Raw genomic sequence first — 21,373 nt, 5'->3', positions numbered from 1 at the left:
ACAGGACAGTCAAACTTGGAAAAGGCCTCTCCTCCCATATGCACAGATTGGCACAATTAGTATTGTGCAAAATGGCCATTATTTCCTTGCTTTTTAAGATAGATGTTATTTCATAAAAAGCTTTACTCATAATGGCTTTACTCGGGAAGGAAGGTAACATCTTCTACATAGCCAAAGACAAATACATGGAAACATATTTGTAACAAATGCGCGTGTAACCTTAACAAGAACCACACACACACGCGCACACACACACGCGCGCACACACACGCACGCGCACACACACGCACACAATTTTTTAAATGGGGAAAGCTATTTCTCCAAAAAGTAACAAGTGGTCAAATCTAAATCTCAAGCTAAGTTAAAATAGGAGGTTTCCGGTGGAGTAGAGGCGGGAGCCTGGGAGCCTGGGAGCCCGGGACCAGGGCGTCCTTGAACTCAGGAGCCGGAGGAGGTCCCGTCCTGGAAGGGCGGGTGACGGTGAGACCTGGCCCAAACCAGGAAGGCGGAGAATAGGATCCACGCGCTGATTGGATGTCTGTGGGGAAAAGGGCGGAGGAAGAATAAAACTCACGGCGCTGATTGGGTGTGTGTGAGTGAGGGGCGGGGAGGACGGAGTCTCCCTGGACTCGCGAGAGGAGCGCGGCGGGGGTACACTTCCGGTCTTTGTGGTTTGCCGCTCGGGGTCGGCGGCTGGCGCCCTGGCGACTCTTGGGTTTCGCGGTGAGGGACGCGGGCCCGGACGCAGAGGGAGGGGACGGTAGGGTGGGTGCCCGACCTGGCGCGGGGTGGAGGGGCCGCACTCCTGGGTCTGCCTGTTGGGGCGGAGTCTCGGGGCGTGCGGACCATCCCAGCCTCTCCGGTGGGAGCGCGGTCCTCCCCGCCTGGGCCCTCCCTGAGAGCGACTGCGCCTTCCCGGGGTGTAAAGTAGGAAGCCCGAGTATGCTAATGCGAATGCTAATGAGTATGCTAATTATCCCCTGAAGCTCTCCGTGGTGCCGGGAGGCAGTTCCACTGTGTGTCCTGCTGATTACACTGAGGGGTACTTGCTCCTGTGGATAGACCCCCCCCATCCAAAAATTCAGACGTTCGGGCTATATCACAGAATTGAATACAGAACTCTCAAGTGCCATATTGCGTTTGTGAAATAGTCTCTTCCCAGAATACTCCAGCTCTTGAGGACTGAAGTTGGTCCTTTTGCATCTTTTAGTTTTACAATATCTAGCCTGTTTTTGAACGCATAGTAGGAGTTTTACAATTATTTCTTGCTTTATGCCTCAAGCAGGTTCACTCATGAGCAACAAGCATTCTTTTAACCTAATGCACATGTACGACAGAGCAATATTAAGTTCCTCTGTTGAAGAAATATCTGGTCACTAAATGTGAACAAATGGCTTATGTTCCACATTACTTCGTTTAAATCAACTCATTTAATTTTAGAGTGTGTGGGGAGGGGGGATTGGGACTTGAACTCAGGTTTTTCAGCTCTTTATTGGCCTTTTCATTCGAGGTTGGCACTCTTAACTCTTAAGCCACATCTTGCTTCCAGCTTTTTGCTGTTTAATTCGAGAAAAGAATCTCATGGACTTTTGTTGGATTCACACTATGATCCCCAAATTCTAACATACTGAGTAGCTAGGAATGAGACACCAGTACCCAGCTAATATGAGTTTTTAAAAATGTTTTATTACTGCCCTAAGGGAAAATCAATACCTGCTATCAATAGGAGATAACTAAAAATAAGACTTGTAAAGTTGATGTTATTGAATACTAGCTGGATATCATTATTACCCATGGAAGCCTGGATCAGAGGCCTCTATTTTAAAGTTCTGCAAGTTTTACATGTATATTAAAGGCACATTTTTCTCCTTGATGTGATCAAAATTGAAAGATAATTCACCCTGTGGCTCATGCCTGTAATTCTAGCTACTCAGGAGGCTGAGATCTGAGGATCTTGATTCAAAGCCAGCCCTGGCAAGAAAGTCTGTGGGACTCTTATCTCCAATAAACTACTCAGAAAAAGCCAAAAGTGGAGCTGTGACTTAAGCAGCAGGGCATTAGTCTTGAGCAAAAGGCTCAGGGACAGTACACTGAGTTCAAGCCCCAGGACTGGCACACACACACACCTCCACAAAAAAAAAAGATAATTTAAAAAGGTAATAATCTAGGTGATTCACGTTCATAATTTCTAACAGTGATAGGAATTACAAGTAAAGCGAATGTTTTTAGTTCGACACTAGATTGCTATTTAGTGATAGTCCCAAATTTGCTTCTTTCAATGTTATTGGTTTATTATAAGACTTTTAGAGAATTTTTTTCCTGCCAAAAGTTAACAGAGCTTTTATATTCAACAGGAAAAAAAAGATTACTCAAATCTCCAGCACAGAACCAGTTGTACTGAGCTTCTTAAGCTGCTTCAGTCCAGAATGGCTGTGGAATCCAGAGCAATTTCAACTCAGGATCATCAAGAACAAGGATTACTACTGGTGAAAATAGAAGATGGCTTTTCCTGGAGCCATACATTTAAACAGAATGGAAGCACCGAATCCTGCCAAGAATTGTTTCGCCAGCAGTTCAGGAAGTTTTGCTACCATGAGACACCTGGACCTCGGGAGGCTCTGGGCCGACTCCAGGAGCTTTGCTATCAGTGGCTAATGCCAGAGTTGCATACCAAGGAACAGATCCTAGACCTACTGGTGCTAGAGCAGTTTCTGAGCATTCTGCCTGAGGAGCTGCAGATATGGGTACAGCAACATAGTCCAAGAAGTGGAGAGGAAGCTGTGACCCTGTTGGAGGATTTGGAGAGAGAGTTTGATGATCCAGGACAACAGGTAGGAACAGATTGAAGTGATATAGGAAAAGGAATTTATAGCTGAGAGTGAGCGTGTAGTATACCAACAGTAGGTTGCATAGCTATATGTCTGTAATAAACCATATTCCTGATGTAATGATAGAGACATACCTGTCTGTGCCCTTACATGGGTTTTTTTGGTACCTATCCTTCATCTGTGAAGGTGGGCCAATCTAGTCATTTTTTTTTCTTTTTTAAAACTATCTTGTAATTGTACAAAGGAGTTTCAGTTTAAGAAATCAGTTTAGAAAGATTTATAATGCATTTTGATAATCATGTTTTTCTAATTTCAGGTCCCAACTAGTCCACAGGGACCAGCGGTGCCATGGAGGGATTTGACATATCTCAGAGCATCCAAGGAGTCAGAAAACATCCAGCTCCAGCTCCAGCTCCAGCCTCTGAAGACACAGTTGAAGTCCTGGAAACCTTGCCGTTCCTCCAAAAGTGGTGAGGAATAGAAACTTACCAGGAAACTCCTATCACTTAGGGTTCTGGTTTTGAGGATGCAGAATTAATTACATTTGCAAGCTTGCCACATGCGAGCATCACTTTCATTCATCAGAACCAGAGTTGCTTGCTTCAGCAGCTTTGTGTTCAGCAGACCTCTAATGGATTGCAGCTAGTTGTTCTTGTGACAGTTTCCCCTCTCATTCATTCACTTATTTAATCATCTTTCCCCTAGTTAGTGAGTACTAAAATGTCTAATGCCATGGTAAGCACTGAGACTCCATCTTCAAGAAATTTTCAGTTCGAGGTGAATTAGTTAGTATGAGAACACATACAGTAGCGCCTAACCCAATCAGAAAGACAAAAGGAATGCTTCCTGGGAAGAGACACCTAAGACTTGGAAGATAAATAGGAAGAAGCCAGATAAATGGGTGGAAGGAATGGCCAAGCAAAGAATGGCCACAAAGTTCTAGGAGAGAATATATCCATTCTGGAAATTGTAGGAAATTTTGTTTGAGGTGAGGAGATAATTGATTTTTAAAAAAAGATTAGTAAGAGAGAAACTAAAGTTGCAAAAATACATTTACTCAATGCAGAGGGGTGCAGTTTTGGACAAGGGAGTGATGTGGTTAGATTTTTAGAACTTGGCTGCAGAGTGGAAAGTGGATTTGAGGAAGGCAAGGCACTGAGCCACTGGTTATCAAGGTGGCCACAGTGAATAAATCAGCATGTGTTTTGGGGGAGGGTGGGAGAGGTCAAAGCTCAATCCCATTCCTCAGTGGTAAAAGTACATTTCAATATCTAGTCATCGTTAAAAAGCAGAGAGTGAGGAAGGGGTGGCACACTATTGATAGCTCAGGTAATAGTGGTACTGTTTTCATGTAAAAGGGGAAACACAAGGACAAACAAAGCATCTGATGATATGTGAGGATGTTTTAGTTTGAAGTATTTTTATGCTTGTACAATAGTCACAGTAAAATATTAGTCATTATTGAAACTAGTACATTGAAAGTTTGTAAAAGTGAGGACATGCGAGAGCCTCGAACAGAATCAGGAACACCGGTGTTCCAAGTGTGATTAGGAACCCAGTCCATGAAGGATCAGCCATAGAAATGAAACAAACGCATGAATATATATAAAGGAAAGTGTGGACCTCACACTTACTGCTTCAAAAAGCCAAATAAGGCAGATCCAGAAGGTATGCATTGGGTTACAAAGTTGTGATGTTAGTGTTCTTGATGAGATCAGAACCAGTGGAAGCAGTGTGGTTTACATGGAGGGTAAGGGAGAAACTAGACTGCAGAATGGGAAGGTGTGCAGATAACCCTTTCTGTTGCACTGAGCTTGATTTTTTTTTTTAAGGGGGAAATTTGAACTTATGTAAATGCTGAAAAGCAATAATCTAGAAAGAGGTTGAAAATAATAGAAGATACTTAATCAATTGAAGTCTTAAAGGAGGCAAAAAGGATGAAATTCAAAGTTGAGATGTAGGCTTTAGTTATAGCATCTATTTTGGCCAGTTAAAGGAAAGATAGTTACACTGACATCTTTGTAGGTAAACCTCTCTGTTTTCTACCATGTTGAAAGTGAATACTGAGCCAATCACAGTGCAGACCTGTAATTCCAGCTACTTGAGCAGCTAAGGTAGGAGGATCTCATAAGCCCAGGAGTACCAAAGCCTGGGTACTCATAAGCCTGGGTAACATACTGAGACCTTGGTTTTTTTTTTTTTTTTTTTTAAAAAAGAGGTGAATATTGAAAGACAGGAGAAATATAAAATCTGACTTTTCCCCCTTTTTTGCTAGTTATCATTTCAGATTGTGAGAACAATGAAACAGCAAGTAATATCATTTCAGAAGAAAAATCACAGGAACTCTGTCAGGAAGCTTCATTTGGAGGAGGTGATGGGCAGGAAAGCAGTTTAGAGTGGCAGCAAGCAAGTGCTACACGGGAGAAGTTAAGAAGATCCCCTCCCCATGGGGGCAGCTTCAGTCAAGTGATCTTCACACACAAATCTTTAGGAAAGAAAGACCATGATGATGAGCCTCAAAGATTCTTGATTCTAAGTGCAAACTCTATAACATGTCAGAAGGTTCCTGCAGAAGAAAGACCTTATAGATGTGATGTCTGTGGGCACAGCTTCAAGCAGCATTCGTCTCTCACTCAGCATCAAAGAATCCATACTGGAGAAAAGCCCTATAAGTGTAACCAGTGTGGAAAGGCCTTTAGTTTGAGATCATATCTGATTATTCACCAGCGAATTCATAGTGGTGAGAAAGCATATGAATGCAGTGAATGTGGGAAAGCCTTCAATCAGAGCTCAGCTCTCATTAGACATCGGAAAATTCATACTGGTGAAAAAGCTTGTAAATGTAATGAGTGTGGCAAAGCATTCAGTCAAAGTTCGTATCTCATTATACATCAAAGAATTCACACTGGTGAAAAGCCCTACGAATGTAAGGAATGTGGGAAAACTTTTAGCCAGAGCTCAAAGCTTATTAGACATCAGCGAATTCATACAGGAGAGAGACCTTATGAATGTAATGAATGTGGGAAAGCTTTTAGGCAGAGCTCAGAGCTGATTACTCATCAGAGAATACACAGTGGAGAGAAGCCCTATGAATGTAGTGAATGTGGGAAAGCCTTCAGTCTGAGCTCCAACCTCATCAGGCATCAGAGAATTCACAGTGGAGAGGAACCTTACCAGTGTAACGAATGTGGCAAAACCTTCAAAAGGAGCTCAGCCCTTGTTCAGCATCAGAGGATCCATTCTGGGGATGAAGCTTATATATGTAATGAATGTGGGAAGACTTTCAGGCACAGATCAGTTCTCCTGCGCCACCAGAGGGTCCATACTGTAAATAATTTGTGAATATGATGTTTGTTTAAATACTTCTGTCAGATTTTTCTCTTTTAGAGCAGGTGACTTTGGAGCAACAGTTCAAGGTTGTGAACTACTGTCTTGAGTCACCTAACTTCGTTTATGCATCACTTCCTAATGGTACTACAAATCATCCCTTGAAGATTTTCCTTGTGACTTATCAGGATAACATGGGAGACTCTGATCCCAGCTTTCCTCTTAACTGTTGGAATACTCAGGAAATAGCAAAAAGCGGTCATGGAACATCAAAACCTCATTTTTCAGAATGTTATGAAAGGACCATGAGGCTCTAGGCTCTGTCACTGCATCTGATAGTCTAGTGTGCCAGGTTTGAGAGAGAATGTAGACAGCCGGAGGGACGTTTCCTCAGGAACTCAAAAACAGTGACGCGCAACAAGAAAGATGGGGAAACCGTTTTATCAAGTCTGTTGAGCATGGGGCAAGCTAGAAATAAGGCACAAGAAGAATACAAGTTAATTTGTCCAGTGATTTTTATTTTGGCCAGCTTTGGGGTTTGAACTAAGTGCCTGGGTGCTGTCCCCAAGCTCTTTTGCTTAGCCTAGTCCTCTACAAGTTGAGCCACAGCTTCACTTTCAGTTTTTTAGTGGTTAATTGGAGATTAAGAGTCTCCCAGACTTTCCTGCCTGGGCTGGCTTTGAACCATGACCCTCAGATCTCTCAGCCTCCTGAGTAGCTAGTATTACAGGCATGAGCCACTGGTGCCTGGCTTCAATGATTCTTTTTATTAACACCTGCTTTGCATCAAAGATTAAGGAAACAATGAGAAACAAGACCTAATTCTGCAGTCAGGAAATGAACCTAACATGGTCAAGGCTATGTGGCTAAGGGTATTCCTTAAGCACTTTCCTCATTTCCTTATCCAAGAAGTTAAGAAAGAAAATTGGTGAAAGAGGATAGGCCAAAAGACAGTGTTCCCAGTGAAGAAATAACAAAGCCCAGGAAGAAAGTTCTGGCCTTTCTAGTTGTTGAAATGGGGGTCATGTTTATAACAAACACGGTTATATCCCTGAGATGGCCAATGTATGGGCATGCACTAACTATTAAGAATGGCATGCCGGGTATCGGTGGCTCACACCTGTAATCCTAGCTACTCAGGAGGCAGAGATCTGAGGATCACGGTTCAAAGCCATCCCGGGCAAGAAAGTCCATGAAACTCTTACCTCCAATAAACCACCAGAATACCGGAAGTGGCACTGTAGCTCAAGTGGTAGAGCACTCACTTTGAGCTGAAGAGCTAAGGGACGGCACCCAGGCCCAGAGTTCAAGACCCATGAACTACAGGGGAAAAAAAATGGCAGGATATAGCTGGATGCTGGTGACTCACACCTGTAATCCTAGCTACTCAGAAAGCTGAGATCCCAGGATCATGGTTCAAAGCCAGCCTGAGTAAGAAAGTCTGTGAGGTTCTTATCTCCAGTTAACTACCAGAAAACTGAAAGTGGTGCTGTGGCTCAAAGTGGTAGAGCATAGATCTATTCAACTGATTTTCTTTGTTTTCTACAGGGAAACACCCAAGCTGCAATGAGTAAGGTGTTAATGTAGGAATTGATACATTGTAAAAGGAAAATGGTTTCTATAGAGAGATCTTAGATCAGTAAGAAGTACATGCATTAATTATTTCACTACAGTGCATATTTTCTGGATGAGGAAATAAGGTTAATGGTCATAGCTAAAAGCTACTGTGTTCAAAGCTTCAATTTATAACCCTACTTTGGAGCCACTTTATTCAGTTTCCCTGTGAAAAGCTTCCAACAGAAAAACTTGTATTTGGCTTGGAGTATATTTTTCCATCCTCAGTATTGAAAATTTAAGACTATGAAAGAAAGCCAAGCTCATCATCACAGAAGAATTACAGGTGTGAGCCTCTGATACCTGGCTAAAATATATTTAAGATTAGGGAAGTGGGCTGGGGATGTAGCTTAGTGGTATACTAGCATGTGTGATGCACTTGTTTAATTTTCTGAACCAAAAAATAAAGCCCAGGATAGTTGAGGAAATAAAAACATTTGCTTTCCTGAACATCTCTGTCCGTTCCAAGTCTGTGTAGGAAATGTAACTCTGAACCTCAATTTCATCATTGATCAAATGACACTGGCAGACTTGACCCATCTCATGTAGGATTAAGAATCCTCTACAAGTGGGGCTGTGACTCAAAGTGGTAGAACACTAGCCTTGAGTAAAAAGAGCTCAGAGACAGCAATCAGGCCCTGAGTTCAAGCCCCACAAATGACCAAAAAATAAAATCCTGTACAAATTCAAAGATGCATTGTATTTATAAAATGCTATGTTGAATGGCAACTCCTTTGTACAAGAGATCATACATTTTTTAAATAGGGAAAAAATTTGCTAAATTCTAAATCCCTGTGCAAAAGTCACAGCCTTGAAGTGGTCAAAACTATAATCTTGAATTGCTTTTCCATAAATTTAGCCAACGCAAGGCACCTCACAACTCAGGTTAAAGGCTCTCTTACAGTTGCTTCAGAATTCTTCAAGTATGAAGTGAAAGGGCCTTCAATGTAAGCTGGATATCCAAGGAATTTTTTTCTCATTCACCGTGAAAGGATTAAAAAGCATTATGTCAGCCAGGTGTTGGTAGCTCATGCCATAATTGTAGCTACTCAGGAGGCTGAGATCTGAGGATCATGGTTCAAAGCCAGCCAGGGCAGAAAAGTCCATGAGACTTTTATCCAATTAACCTCAGAAAACTAGAAATGGAGGTGTGGCTCAAAGTGCTCTAGCCTTGGGACAGTGCTTAGGCCCTGATTCTAAGCCCCATCTCTCTCTCTCTCTCTCTGTCTCTGTTTCACTCACTCACTCACACACACACACACACACACACAAAGCATTATGTCCATATAAAATCTTGTACCAGAATGTTCATAACAGCTTTATTTGCAATAGTAAGAAAAAGACTGGAAACAACCCAAATTAGTGTTTTGTGAAATGAAAGGTTAGTACAGCTGGAAAAGGCTGTGGACCTGACCACCTGCTAGGGTTAAGGCAATGACAACTTTCTTTGCTATATCCAAGTGTGAAAATGGAACAGTGAAGCTTGTTGAGATTGCTCTGGAGGGAGTGGGAGAGAGGGAGTCTAATCAAGGTACATTTTGTAAGGGAATGAATGGACAAATCAAAATGGGACCCTTGTATACTAATTGATGCTAACCAAAATGTAATATAAAAAATAACCCAAATGCCCATCAACTACCCATCACATTGTGATCACTACACACAAGTTTTTATTCAACAACCCAAAGGGATGAACTATTGATACAGCAATAATGACAAATCTCAAGGTTTCTCTCAATGAAAGAAGACTGGCCTAAATAAACAAATATGTTTAATTCCACCTCAATAAGTCAACAAGTACAAAAGATCACTAGCAGGTGAGAGGGGGAAGGACCTGTATGAGGAAACGTAAGAGTTGATGGATGTGCACACTTCTGTGGGGATGGTTTCATGGGTGGGAGTGAGAACATCAAATTACAGCCTTTAGACATTAGATGTTTATGTCAGGGCTTGGACGCAGGCCTGAGCACTGTCCCTGAGCTTTTCCGCCCAGGCCAGAGCTCACAGCTCCACTTACAGTTTTCTGATGATTGATAGCAGATAAGCGTCTCACGGACTTTCTTACCCAGGCTGGCTTCGAACCACAGTCCTCAGATCTAAGCTTCCTGAGTAGCTAGCTAGGCGCCCAGCTAAAACTTCTTAAAAAAAATAAAAAGCACTCCCATTCGCCAGGACTCCTGAGTCAGCGGGAAGAAAGAATGGAAGCGCAGCTACGAATCACCCTCCCTAAGGGCCTGCCGCGGACACCGGCTTGGGCAGGGTTAACTCCCCCGGCACTCCCACCGACACGCTCTCCCTCGCGCATGCGTAGTAGCCACCCCGAGCTCAGCGCTGGACCCGCGGCGTCCGGACGCCCCGGCATCCCGCGCGAACGCTGGGCGCTGGGCGGACAGCCGGAGCCCACCTGGAGGTACGCGTGTTGACCCCCGGGGGCGGGTGTGGGGGGGCGCCGGCCACTTCCCCACGGGCGCAGGCCCAGGTCGCGATCGGTCCTTGGCCTAGTGTGCTGGTGGCAGCCGGTCCCCCGCGGCCTAGCCTTGGGCTGCAGGGGAGGAGGCCGGGCGTGTCTGCAGAGGTGCAGGTGGCACCACCCGGTGTGCGCCCGTCCGCGCAGGTCGGGCTGCTGGACTGTGGTTTGTGGGTGAGGCGCGAGGAAGGCCGGCGTACGCGGGCGCCCCCGGCCGGCAAGCCTGGGAATGACAGACACACCTGCCCGCACCCCAGCTGCCCCGCCTGGACGTTCCCTCACCCCCTCCCCGCTCGGTCCCTAGCCCCCCACACTTTGTTTGAACAACTCTCCACTAGAAAGGAGTTGATGAGGGCAACTCGTGGAGGGAGGGGGAGAACGTTGAGTAACTTGGAAATGAACCGTTTCGTGTTTTCCCCCTTCGCCTTCTTGTGTAGGTGGAGGCCGTCTCTCTGTGTAAGGAGTCCCGTCTCCAGTCTGCACAGGGATTCTCTTCTGAGCCCTCAGATGGCCAGTTGCCTCCAGGTCCCTGGCCCTCTAGTACACAAGGAATTGGAAGTTCTCCAGGGGTGCCCTGAGGCGTCCACCTGCAGCCCATGGAGATCCAGTTCGAGTATGAGTCTCAGGAACACCAACTTCTGACAGGTGAGGAGCAGTGTGTTGTGTACTACTCCAGGGTCTCAGGGAGAGAATGTCTCTTGTGTCTTCAAATGATATCAATCTTCTTCATTGCCTATGCACTCACTCTGCTAAGTAGTAGTATTTGTGTAGTGCTTGGAACATAGTTGTGTCTTTGAATTCTAGCAACCACATTTTTATTCGGTTCCTTCCTCTCCTTCTCCATCTGTCTTTGGTGATACTGGGGCTTGATCTCAGGGCCTCACACTTGCTGGCTGGCACTTACAGCCCTGTTTGGTTTTCTGCTAGTTATTTTGGAGATGAAGCCTCTTAGACTTTTTTACCCAGGTTGACTTTGAACTTTGATCCTCAGCTTCCTGACCAAAGCAATCACGTGACCAATTCCAGATCATTATAGAAGAAAATGACACAAAGATACTGATATTGAGAGGCTTCTTTTGTTTTTTTATTGTGAAAATACTGTACAAAGGGGTTACAATTACATGGGCAAGATAATGAGTACATTTCTTTTTTTTTTTGTAGTTAAAATACCATCATTTATTTCTAGGGGCAAACACATTTTGTGTGAAACCTAAATGAAAAAGATAACACATTATATACAAAGCTTTGGTAAAACACAGGTCTGGCTTACAATGGTGAACACTTAAGTTTGCATGTACAGTGGTGTTGCAGGGTTGTTAAGATTTATGGAAGTCCATCCTTTTGATGAACTTGATATGATGAAATTACCTAACCATACATAACCATATATATATATATATACATATATATGTATATATGTGTATATATATGTACACACATGTATGTATTTATTAAGTGAAATGTAAATAAAAATAAATATTTACATTGAATAAATTTAGTGAACCGATACTTTTCCCAAAGAATTTTACCTGAACCAATTCATGTCTTAAAGTCTCCAATACTATATTACACTTACATGGTTGCTGATCCCCTTCAGCTTTTTTTTTATTTTAATAGTTTCATTTTTATTTATTTTTTTGTGAAAATACTGTACAGAGGGGTTACAATTACATGGGCAAGATAATGAGTACATTTCTTATCAAGCATTGTAGCCTCCTCCTTTGTTTCCCCTTCCCATCCTTTCCCATCCTCCCCCCGCCCCCCCATCCTCCCCGCCCCCCCAATCCTCCCCAGCCCCCCCCCACCAAAGTTGTAAAGTTCGTTTTCGACATAACAACTTGTACATCTCATTGTTGCAATAGGTCCACCTGTATCCCTATTTAAATGATTTGTTTTTCCCCTTCCCCTCCACAAATTATACCGACATCACATACAGTGAAAGCAGGGGTTATACTGTGGGGAAGGGACATACAAAGCAACAAAGAAATCATCTTATAAATGTGTTAGAAACAATCACATGAAAGAAAAAAAACATTTGAATACATATTGAATACATATCATTTCCCTAATGTCACCTTATCTGACATTTTCTGCTTGACTCAGACATATACTAGATATTACAAATAAGGGAAACCATGGGACCTATGTTTCTTTGGGCCTGGCTTATTTCACTTAATATAATTTTTTCCAAGCCTTTCCATTTCCTAACAAATGGAGCAATGTCATTCTTTCTGATGGAGGCATAGAATTCCATTGTGTATATATACCACATTTTCTTGATCCATTCATCTACTGAGGGGCATCTGGGTTGGTTCCATATCTTAGCTATGGTAAATAATGCTGCAATAAACATAGTTGTGCTGGTAGCTTTAGTGTGGTCTTGTTTGTGATCATTTGGGTAAATGCCCAAAAGTGGGATTGCTGGGTCATAGGGGAGCTCTATGTGGAGTCTTTTGAGGAACCTCCATACTACTTTTCAAAGTGGTTAAGCAAGTTTACACTCCCACCAACAATGCAGTAAGGTTCCCTTCTGTCCACATCCCCTCCAGCATCTGTTGTTTAATTAGAGTTCTTGAGAGGCTTCTTTGAGGTCCATTCCTTCTATAAGAAATACCACAGGCTTGTCACGTGGGCATATAGGTTCACATATACCTAAACTCATATACTCAGAAGGCAGAAATGGGGAGGATTGTGATTTGAGGCAAACTTTAGCAAAAAGTCAGCAGTACCCTGACCCTGTCTCAACTAATAAGCCAGACATATGTAGGAGACATAGATAGATGGATCCTGGTCAGATCCCAGCCCCAGGCAAAAAGCTGGAGACTACTGGAAAAATCACTAAGGGCTGGGTTGTGCTCAAAATGAAAAGACTAGCAATCAGATTACTACACTCCCAATACATCAGGAAAATCAGCATCTGATGAGACTGCCCTTTCTTTGCTAGTTGATCTAGAGTTACTCCATCTCCTATTAAAACCCTAGAATTGAATTAACTCTGGTGTTCTTCATATTAATTAATTGAATTAATATAGTGTAACTGTGAGAACCAGAGGCACTGGAAGTCCCGCCCCTTGCTGTTGTCACCCCACTGGGATCACTGGGGAGGGGGGCACCTAGAGAGAGAGAAAGAGACTGACTGGGTGTTACAAGAGAGGTGGGAGAGAAGGAGACACAACAGGAAAGAGATATCTCCTGGAGCAGAGCAGTACCCAGAGGAGAACCCAGGCCCACGGAGATTCCTGAGGAGACAGTGCCAACAGAGAGGCCTGCAGAATGCTCTGTGGAGAGCAGAGAGGCCTGTGAAGAGCCAAGAGGCCTGCAGACAGTGGAGGCCTGCAGAAAGTGGCAAGGCATATGGAGAGGCCCACAGAGATCTGAAAGGCCTGCGGAGAGGTGGAGAGGCCTGTGGAAACTTGCCCCCTTGAACGTTGCAGCTGTTCCTAGTTCTGAGGTAACCCAGGACAGGACAGTTGCAGACCAACTAATAAAACTCCTTTGTCACCTTTAACCGAGGCTCTGTGGATTTTCTCACTCCCAGGTCATTATATAACTAATATTAGTACAGTATAACTAAACATGCTGTAACTGAGGTATTATAATTTACTGGCTACATATATTGTATATATATATATCACTTTTAATTGTGCATTTTAATGAGTTTTAACATATTTAATATGCTCACTATAATCAACACTCCCTTCTCCTCCCCCCCCCCACACAATATTTCCTTATTAGTCATTCTAGTCTATCTCCATTCCTAGGGTACCACTTGATTTTTGTCACCATTTATTTGATTCAGATTCCCTAACATTTTGTATAGTTGGAATCATACTTTTGCATACCAGCAGTCTTCAATCTGGTTTTGGGGGGAGGGGTTGGGGGGCAGTCATGGAGCCTGAACTCTGGACCTGGGCATTGTCCCTCAGCTCTTCAGTTCAAGGCTAGCACTCTACCACTTGAGCCACAGCGCCACTTCTGCCTTTTTTTTTTTCTGCTTATGTGGTGCTAAAGAATTGAACCCAGGGCCTCAAGCATGCAAGGCAAGCACTCTACCACTGAGCCACCTTCCCAGCCCATGTTTTTTTTTTTAAATATATATTCATCCATATTTTGTTTTTATTTTCTTTTGGTAGTCCTTGATGATTACACTCAGGTCCTCAGCCTTGTTAGGAAGCACTGTACCACCTGAGGTTCACCCACAGTCTTCATGTTGCGTTATCAGTAATTTTTTCTTAATTGTTGACTAATATTCCATTGTTTGGCTCTATAACAACTTATTGACTCACCCAATGATGGACATTCAGATTGTTTTTGTTTGGGCTGTTTTTTACTTGTTTGTGTTAATCTCTCTTATTCATCTGTTGTGTTACTATGTACTGTCCATGAGAGAATTAAGAAAATAATTTCTTACATTATTTTTTGGTACAAGTGATTGAACCTTTTATATGCTAGGCATAAAACCTGATTTCCTTCTCACTGACCCTTATCTGCCAAGTATTGTCACTTGTGTGCCAGAAGAACTGAACTTTACCAGTAACACTAGAAGTAGTAAATTAAAATAAAGAGCAATACATTCTGTGGATCTATTAAAATTCTAAGGCAGCCTTTTTTGACCATAGGTCCAAAAGACAACAAAACAGTTCAAAACTAAATAAGATACTGGTGTCTGTTCAGTTCTTTGTTTTTTTAGCAGAAAACATTTTTTTATTGTGAAAATATTGTACAGAGGGGTTACAATTACGTGAGCAAGGTAATGAGTACATTTTTTATCAAGCATTGTTGCCTCCTCCTTTGTTTCCCCTGACTATCCCTTCCAATCTCCCCCATCCCACCCCTCCCCACTCACCCCCAAGAAATGTATTCTTTGACTCCTGTAACTGTAACCCCTCTGTATATCACCTTTACAATAACAATAAAAATACATTAAAATTTTTTGTTTTAGTCAAGGAGTTTAAATACTTTTGAAAAAGAACAAAATTAGAGAAGTTAAAACTACAGAAATCCGTTCAGTGTGGTAATGCCATAAAGAGAGAAACATTTCTTTTTGGACAATGTCACCTTTCCCTCATCCATGACTTTTAAATAAATTTTAGAATCAGTTTGTCAATTTCTACTCCCCCACCCCCAAAAAAAGCCAGAGGGACTTTGATGCTGCTCTCAACAAATAAGTCAATTTGTAAAGTATTTTAATAACATTAAATCCTGGCTGGACATTGGTGGCTCACGACTAGCTACTCAGGAGACTGAGGTTTGAGGATGGGTGTTCAAAGCCATCTGGGGCAGGAAACACTGTGACACTTTTATCTCCAGTTAACCACTAGGAAAGCAGAAGTGGAACTGTAGCTCAAAGTGGTAGAGTGGCTAGCCTTGGGCTGAATTGTCCAGGGACCAAGTTCAAGCCTGATGACTAACAAAAACAAAATCTTGCTATCCACAAATAGTGGTATATTTTCCAATTTATTACATCTTTTTCAGCTTATCTTGGCAGGATTTTATAATTTTCATTTTATAAATATCACATATATTTGTATTGCATTTGAAACCTTTCATATCAGGGTACAATTTTTAAATGTTTAAAAATTTTATTATAACTTCATTGCATTTATAGAGAAATACAGTTAGCATTTGTATATTGCTCTAATGAACTCATTTGCAAGTTCCAGCAGCCTTTATAAGATTCTGGATTCTTTTATAAGGTTCTGTGTATGTGACTGATCATTTCTCAGTAAAGACAATTGAGTTTTGTCTTCCCTATTTGTATGTCATAATTACTCTTCATGTTTTATTTCATTGGCTATCAATGTTGAATAGAAATGGTACAGTGTGGTACAATGTTGAACAAAAGTGATGAAAGTGACCATTTGTGCCTTGTTCCTAAAAAATGTATTTAATATGTAATATCAAACTATTTTACCTGTAGATTTTCCTTTGCTTTTTATTGGAGTGGGCGGTTTACATATAACATAACTGATATATTTGGATGTGTCTGTACCAGCTTCTTGTTTATTTTGATTTTAAAACTATCTTTTCGGCCTGTTTTCTCCTTTTGTATATAATTGTACATTATCAGGTATTTGAAGTGTTTTGGGTTTTTTTCTTTTATTCATTTTTCTCTATTATATTTTAGTTGTTACTTTATCATAGTCTTTGTCAAATACAGTTCTACAAGTGAATTAAATCCCAATGTTCTAGGCATCTATTATAAATAATGTGTTAATCTCTCTTATTCATCTGTTGTGTTACTATGTACTGTCCATGAGAGAATTAAGAAAATCATTTCTTACATTATTTTTTGGTACAAGTGATTGAACCTTTTATATGCTAGGCATATGCTCACCCCTGAGCTATAGCCCCCATTTCTATTTTCTGTTTTGTTGTCTTTTGGACCTATGGTCAAAAAAGGCTGCCTTAGAATTTTAATAGATCCACAGAATGTATTGCCCTTTATTTTAATTTACTACTTCTAGTGTTACTGGTAAAGTTCAGTTCTTCTGGCACACAAGTGACAATACTTGGCAGATAAGGGTCAGTGAGAAGGAAATCAGGTTTTATTATAATAAACCAACTGCTGGGGAAAGTGGCTGGACTCTTGTCCTAGTGTCCATTTCAAAGAATCCAGGTCTGGCAAAAGGGTATTTATGAGAAGGAGAAAGTGGAAAGTGAGCTAATGGACAGGAAAGCTATGTGCTGAGTTGTGTCTCTTAGGGAAGAGTGTTTTTTTTCTCTCATCTGTGATGACCCCTAAGCCATTCTTCAGATAAATACTTTATTTTCATGTAAAGCTAAACTTCCTATTTTTAATTACAGAGCAGGATTAGCAAATCCTTGGTCCGTGCTTTGATGCTATTGAAGCCCACCAGCTGGTTCTAGATTTGAAAAACTAAGATTACAGATGAGAAGGTCCAGACCTATGTTTTCTCTTTGTTCTTCTCTCCTAGGATAATTATGTCTGAAGTAGAGATAGATGGCAGTAGTGGTGAATATCGCAGACACTCAAAGGTGGGGAGGCATCTGTTAAAAGTTTTCCATTTGTGACCATTTTAGTGGTACTAATAGGATGCTGGCACTGGCATGACCTTCCGGACCAGGAGGTGTGATGGGCTCCCACAGAATTGAAGGAAGTTTGTGGGGAATTGGTAGTAAACAGGTAGACCCAATTATATGAGCAGTGAAACCATAAATGTTTTTTCTACTTTTATGATTTGTTACTTGATGGCATTTGATGACAGGCCAAATGAAGGCAGTATGTTCCAAAGACAGCCATCCAAAAGGTTCCCTGATCACCAGTTTAATAACCAGCCTCAAGTTCATCTGATTGCCAACAGCTAGTATATAAAATTCATCCTGGGTGGACAAAGGATTCCACCAACTTTCAGAAGACAGTTATGGAGTCAGGGGCCTATAGTAAACAGATGACAAGGAATAGAGACCAGGTAAATTATTAGAATTTTGGCTGGTGTGCTTGATAGGAAATACCTAATGTTTAAGGAAAAATAATACAAAATGCTTAGCTGTCTTATCATCTGGCCCTTCCTATAGTCTGTCATTTGGAAGATCAATTTGGCAGTGGTAGTAAGCTCAAACCCCTGAGCAGTGCTCAACAACTCCCAGCCATCTACTTGCCTTTCTTCTAGACTGTAGCATACTGCTTACCTTACATATGTTAATAAATTGCTTGTTTGTTGGCTCCTATTTAGTCACACTTTCATAAGCATAGTAAACCGATTTCAGTATTACCAGTTCTCCTATGACAATCATATAAAGTATATCTTGTGAATGACTTCTATGCATGATTAATGTGACCTATTACTTGTTGGTTCTTCTTAATTTTCCTCTCAAATGGTAATTTTCCGTGTTTTGGAGGAATCCTGTATGGTTATGATATTTGTAGGTAAATACTGATCTGTTCCAACTGAAACAGATGAAGGTACAGAGTATGTATTCTATTTGAAATTTCTTTTTTCTTGTTCCAGATGATGAGACTAAGATCAAGATTGGAGAACCAGCTTCAGAGGAGGAAATTATAGCAGAGCCACTGACTGAAGAGTCTGGCAATACCAGAACAGATCTTCTCCAGGATAATGAATACAGAGAATTCTGTGAACTCGGAGATAAACTGGATGAAGAGGATGAGAACTTCCTAAAAAAAAGACAGCTTAATTGTGATGGATGTGACAAAAGCTTTGCCTGGAGTACAGGCCTTCTTAAGCACCAAAGAACCCATTGGGAGAAACCCTATGAATGTGATGAATGTGGAAAAGCCTTTCGTATGAGGTCTGCCCTGGTTCTACATCAGAGAATTCATACTGGTGAGAAACCCTATCCTTGTCATTGGTGTGTCAGAAGTTTCATTCGGAGCTCAGACCTTATTAAACATCAGCGAGTCCACACAGGTGAAAAACCTTATAAATGTGATGAATGTGGGAAAGCCTTCAGTCAGAGCTCAGATCTCATCATCCATCAGAGAATTCATACAGGAGAAAAGCCCTATCAGTGCAGTCATTGTGGTAAAAGTTTTAGCCAACACTCTGACCTAGTAAAACATCAGCGAATCCATACTGGAGAGAAGCCTTATACATGTAACCAGTGTAACAGACGCTTTAGTCAGAGTTCTGATGTTATAAAACATCAGCGAATCCACACAGGAGAGAAGCCATATAAGTGTGATGTGTGTGGGAAAGCCTTCAGTCAGAGCTCAGATCTTATTCTACATCAGAGAATCCACACTGGGGAGAGGCCATATCCATGCAATCTGTGTAATAAAAGCTTTAGTCAGAACTCAGACCTTATTAAACATCTAAGGATTCACACTGGAGAGAAACCCTATAAATGTAATGATTGTGGAAAGGCTTTTAACCAGAGCTCAGTCCTTATTCTACATCAAAGAATTCACACCGGAGAGAAACCTTATCCATGTAATGAATGTAGCAGAACCTTCAGCAGGCTTTCAGATCTTATGAATCATCTGCGAATTCACACTGGTGAGAAACCTTTCCCATGTACTCAGTGCAGTAAAATGTTTAGTCGAAGGTCAGACCTTGTTAAGCATTACAGAATTCACACAGGTGAGAAGCCCTATGAATGTGATGAATGTGGAAAGACTTTCAGTCAGAGCTCCAACCTTATTCTACACCAGAGAATCCACACCGGAGAGAAACCCTATCCATGTCATTATTGCACTAAAAGTTTTAGTCGCCGCTCAGATCTTGTAAAGCATCAAAGAATCCACACTGGTGAGAAACCCTATATGTGTAATGTTTGCCGGAAAAGTTTTAGTCAAAGCTCAGATCTCACTAAACATCACAGAATACACTCTGGTGAAAAGCCCTACCATTGCACTAGTTGTGAGAAAGCCTTCAGTCAGAGTTCTGACCTCATCCTTCATCAGAGGATTCACACTGGAGAAAGGCCGTACCTGTGCATGTGGTGCAACAGGGGCTTCAGTCAGAACTCAGACCTTATCAAACACCAGAGAATCCACACTGGAGAAAAACCGTACGTATGTAACAAGTGTGGGAAGGCATTCAGTCAATGCTCAACACTTATTTTACACCAGAGAACCCACACCGGGGAGAAACCCTATTCATGTGTTCAGTGTGGCAAAAGCTTTAGCCGGCGCTCAGATCTCATTAGCCATCAAAGAATCCACACTGGTGAAAGAACATGTAAAGGTTATAGATATGGGGAAACAGTCAGCCTGGACACAGAACTGAATGGACAGCAGAGCAGCCACACTGAAGACAAACTCTTCCAGTGTGTTCAGTGTAATAGGTGTTTTAGCCAACTCTCTGATCTTCTTGATCATGAAAATCTCCATGCTGAGGAAGACAATCTAACTGAGATGGGTGTGGGGAAACCTTTATAGTGTGTGCACCAGCATTATTCAGGACCAGAGATAACCATACCAGAACAAAAACCTTATGAATGTAATTAAAGAGCGTGAAATAAGGTCTTACTCAGTGTTCAACTCATGCTACATTTAGAAAACTATGAAGAAAAAAAAAGCAACTTGATTTTTGTTATTCAATGTGTCGGCTTTGGCAGTACTGAAAATTGAGAAAAATACTAAGGAAGAATTCTGGGAGTTGTGGGGAAAACTTCGTTGTTAATAAATTTTTTTCATGAATGTTAGTAAGCAGCAATAGAAAGAAATTCTTGGTTGTGTAAGAGAAACTAGACTTTTATTCAGACACAGTGCACAAGAGGGACGTTATATCACAGGAAGGAATGTACAACAACATTAATATAGGATTTATCAGATTAAAAAATCAGCATGGAAAAGAGATCTACAAGATTCAGCAGGAAATGTGTCCATTTTAGAATCCCAAACCTTTAGTGAGTCCAAATTACCAATTGCATAAAAGAAGTTATTTTAGAAAATGTGGCTGAGGAATGGTGGCTCTTGCCTGTAATCCCAGCTACTCAGGAGACAGAGATCAGGAAAGTCTAAGTTTGAGGTCAGCATAGACCCCATCTCAACCATGCCAGAAGCCATAGGTAAGATGGTTGCATTCTGAGGCCCACCTTGGGCAAAAACATGAGGCCCTACCTGAAAAACAACTAAATCACAAAAGGGATTAGGATATGATTTAATCAGCATAATGCATTGAGCTCAAGCCCTAGTACTAATGGGTAAGCAGTGTAATCTTGATAAATGAGAATTCGAATCTACAACAGAGGTAGCAAACTAGGCTAGAATTCCTTATATTTGTTTTCCTTTTTTTCTTTTTGTTTTCTTTCTTTTTGTAGTACTGCTGGAACTCTTTATGTGAAACTTGTATACAATATATAGCAATGTTACCTTTTCTAATTCCTAGTAGAAATAATTTGTACATCAGTCTGACTATAAATTTGTCAATTTTATTAAGCTTTTTTTTACAAGACAAGTTTGAGTTTAAATAGATTATAGAAATTTATTTTTGGTTTTTGTTGATTACTGATGTAATCTTTGTTATTCTTATATGTTTTTACTTTAGGTTTATTGTTGGCCTATCTTTTTTGTTGGTTTGTATCAGTCTTAGGGCTTGAACTCAGGGCCTAGATGTTGTCCCTGAACTTTTTTACCCAAGTGCTAACATTCTAGCTCGATTTCTGGCTCTGTGTGTGTGTGTGTGTGTGTGTGTGTGTGTGTGTCTGT

General features: G+C 41.4%; 1 protein-coding gene across 2 annotated transcripts; it reads left to right on the top strand.

Annotated features, from left to right (window-relative positions):
• The first annotated feature begins 691 nt into the window (after positions 1-691).
• Znf397 (zinc finger protein 397) lies at positions 692-20,367 on the top strand. Of its 2 annotated transcripts, XM_013014918.1 has the most exons (6): positions 692-723; positions 2,355-2,831; positions 3,145-3,298; positions 5,104-6,155; positions 9,594-9,605; positions 18,392-20,367. In XM_013014918.1, exons 2-6 carry the CDS (start codon positions 2,427-2,429, stop codon positions 20,099-20,101), a joined length of 3,333 nt encoding a protein of 1,110 aa, XP_012870372.1. In that variant the 5' UTR covers positions 692-723; positions 2,355-2,426; the 3' UTR covers positions 20,102-20,367. The 2 variants fall into 2 exon arrangements, with proteins under 2 accessions (XP_012870372.1, XP_012870371.1); XM_013014917.1 differs by lacking the exons at positions 692-723; positions 2,355-2,831; positions 3,145-3,298; positions 5,104-6,155; positions 9,594-9,605 and adding exons at positions 10,063-10,179; positions 10,674-10,881 and having other exon boundaries at positions 18,210-20,367.
• Positions 20,368-21,373: the final 1,006 nt, after the last annotated feature.

The sequence above is a fragment of the Dipodomys ordii genome, unplaced genomic scaffold (assembly GCF_000151885.1).
Source record: "Dipodomys ordii isolate 6190 unplaced genomic scaffold, Dord_2.0 Scaffold25, whole genome shotgun sequence".
Lineage (NCBI taxonomy): Eukaryota > Metazoa > Chordata > Mammalia > Rodentia > Heteromyidae > Dipodomys > Dipodomys ordii.
Note: the sequence above shows the minus strand (reverse complement) of the source record. Positions and strands in the feature narration are given on the sequence as shown.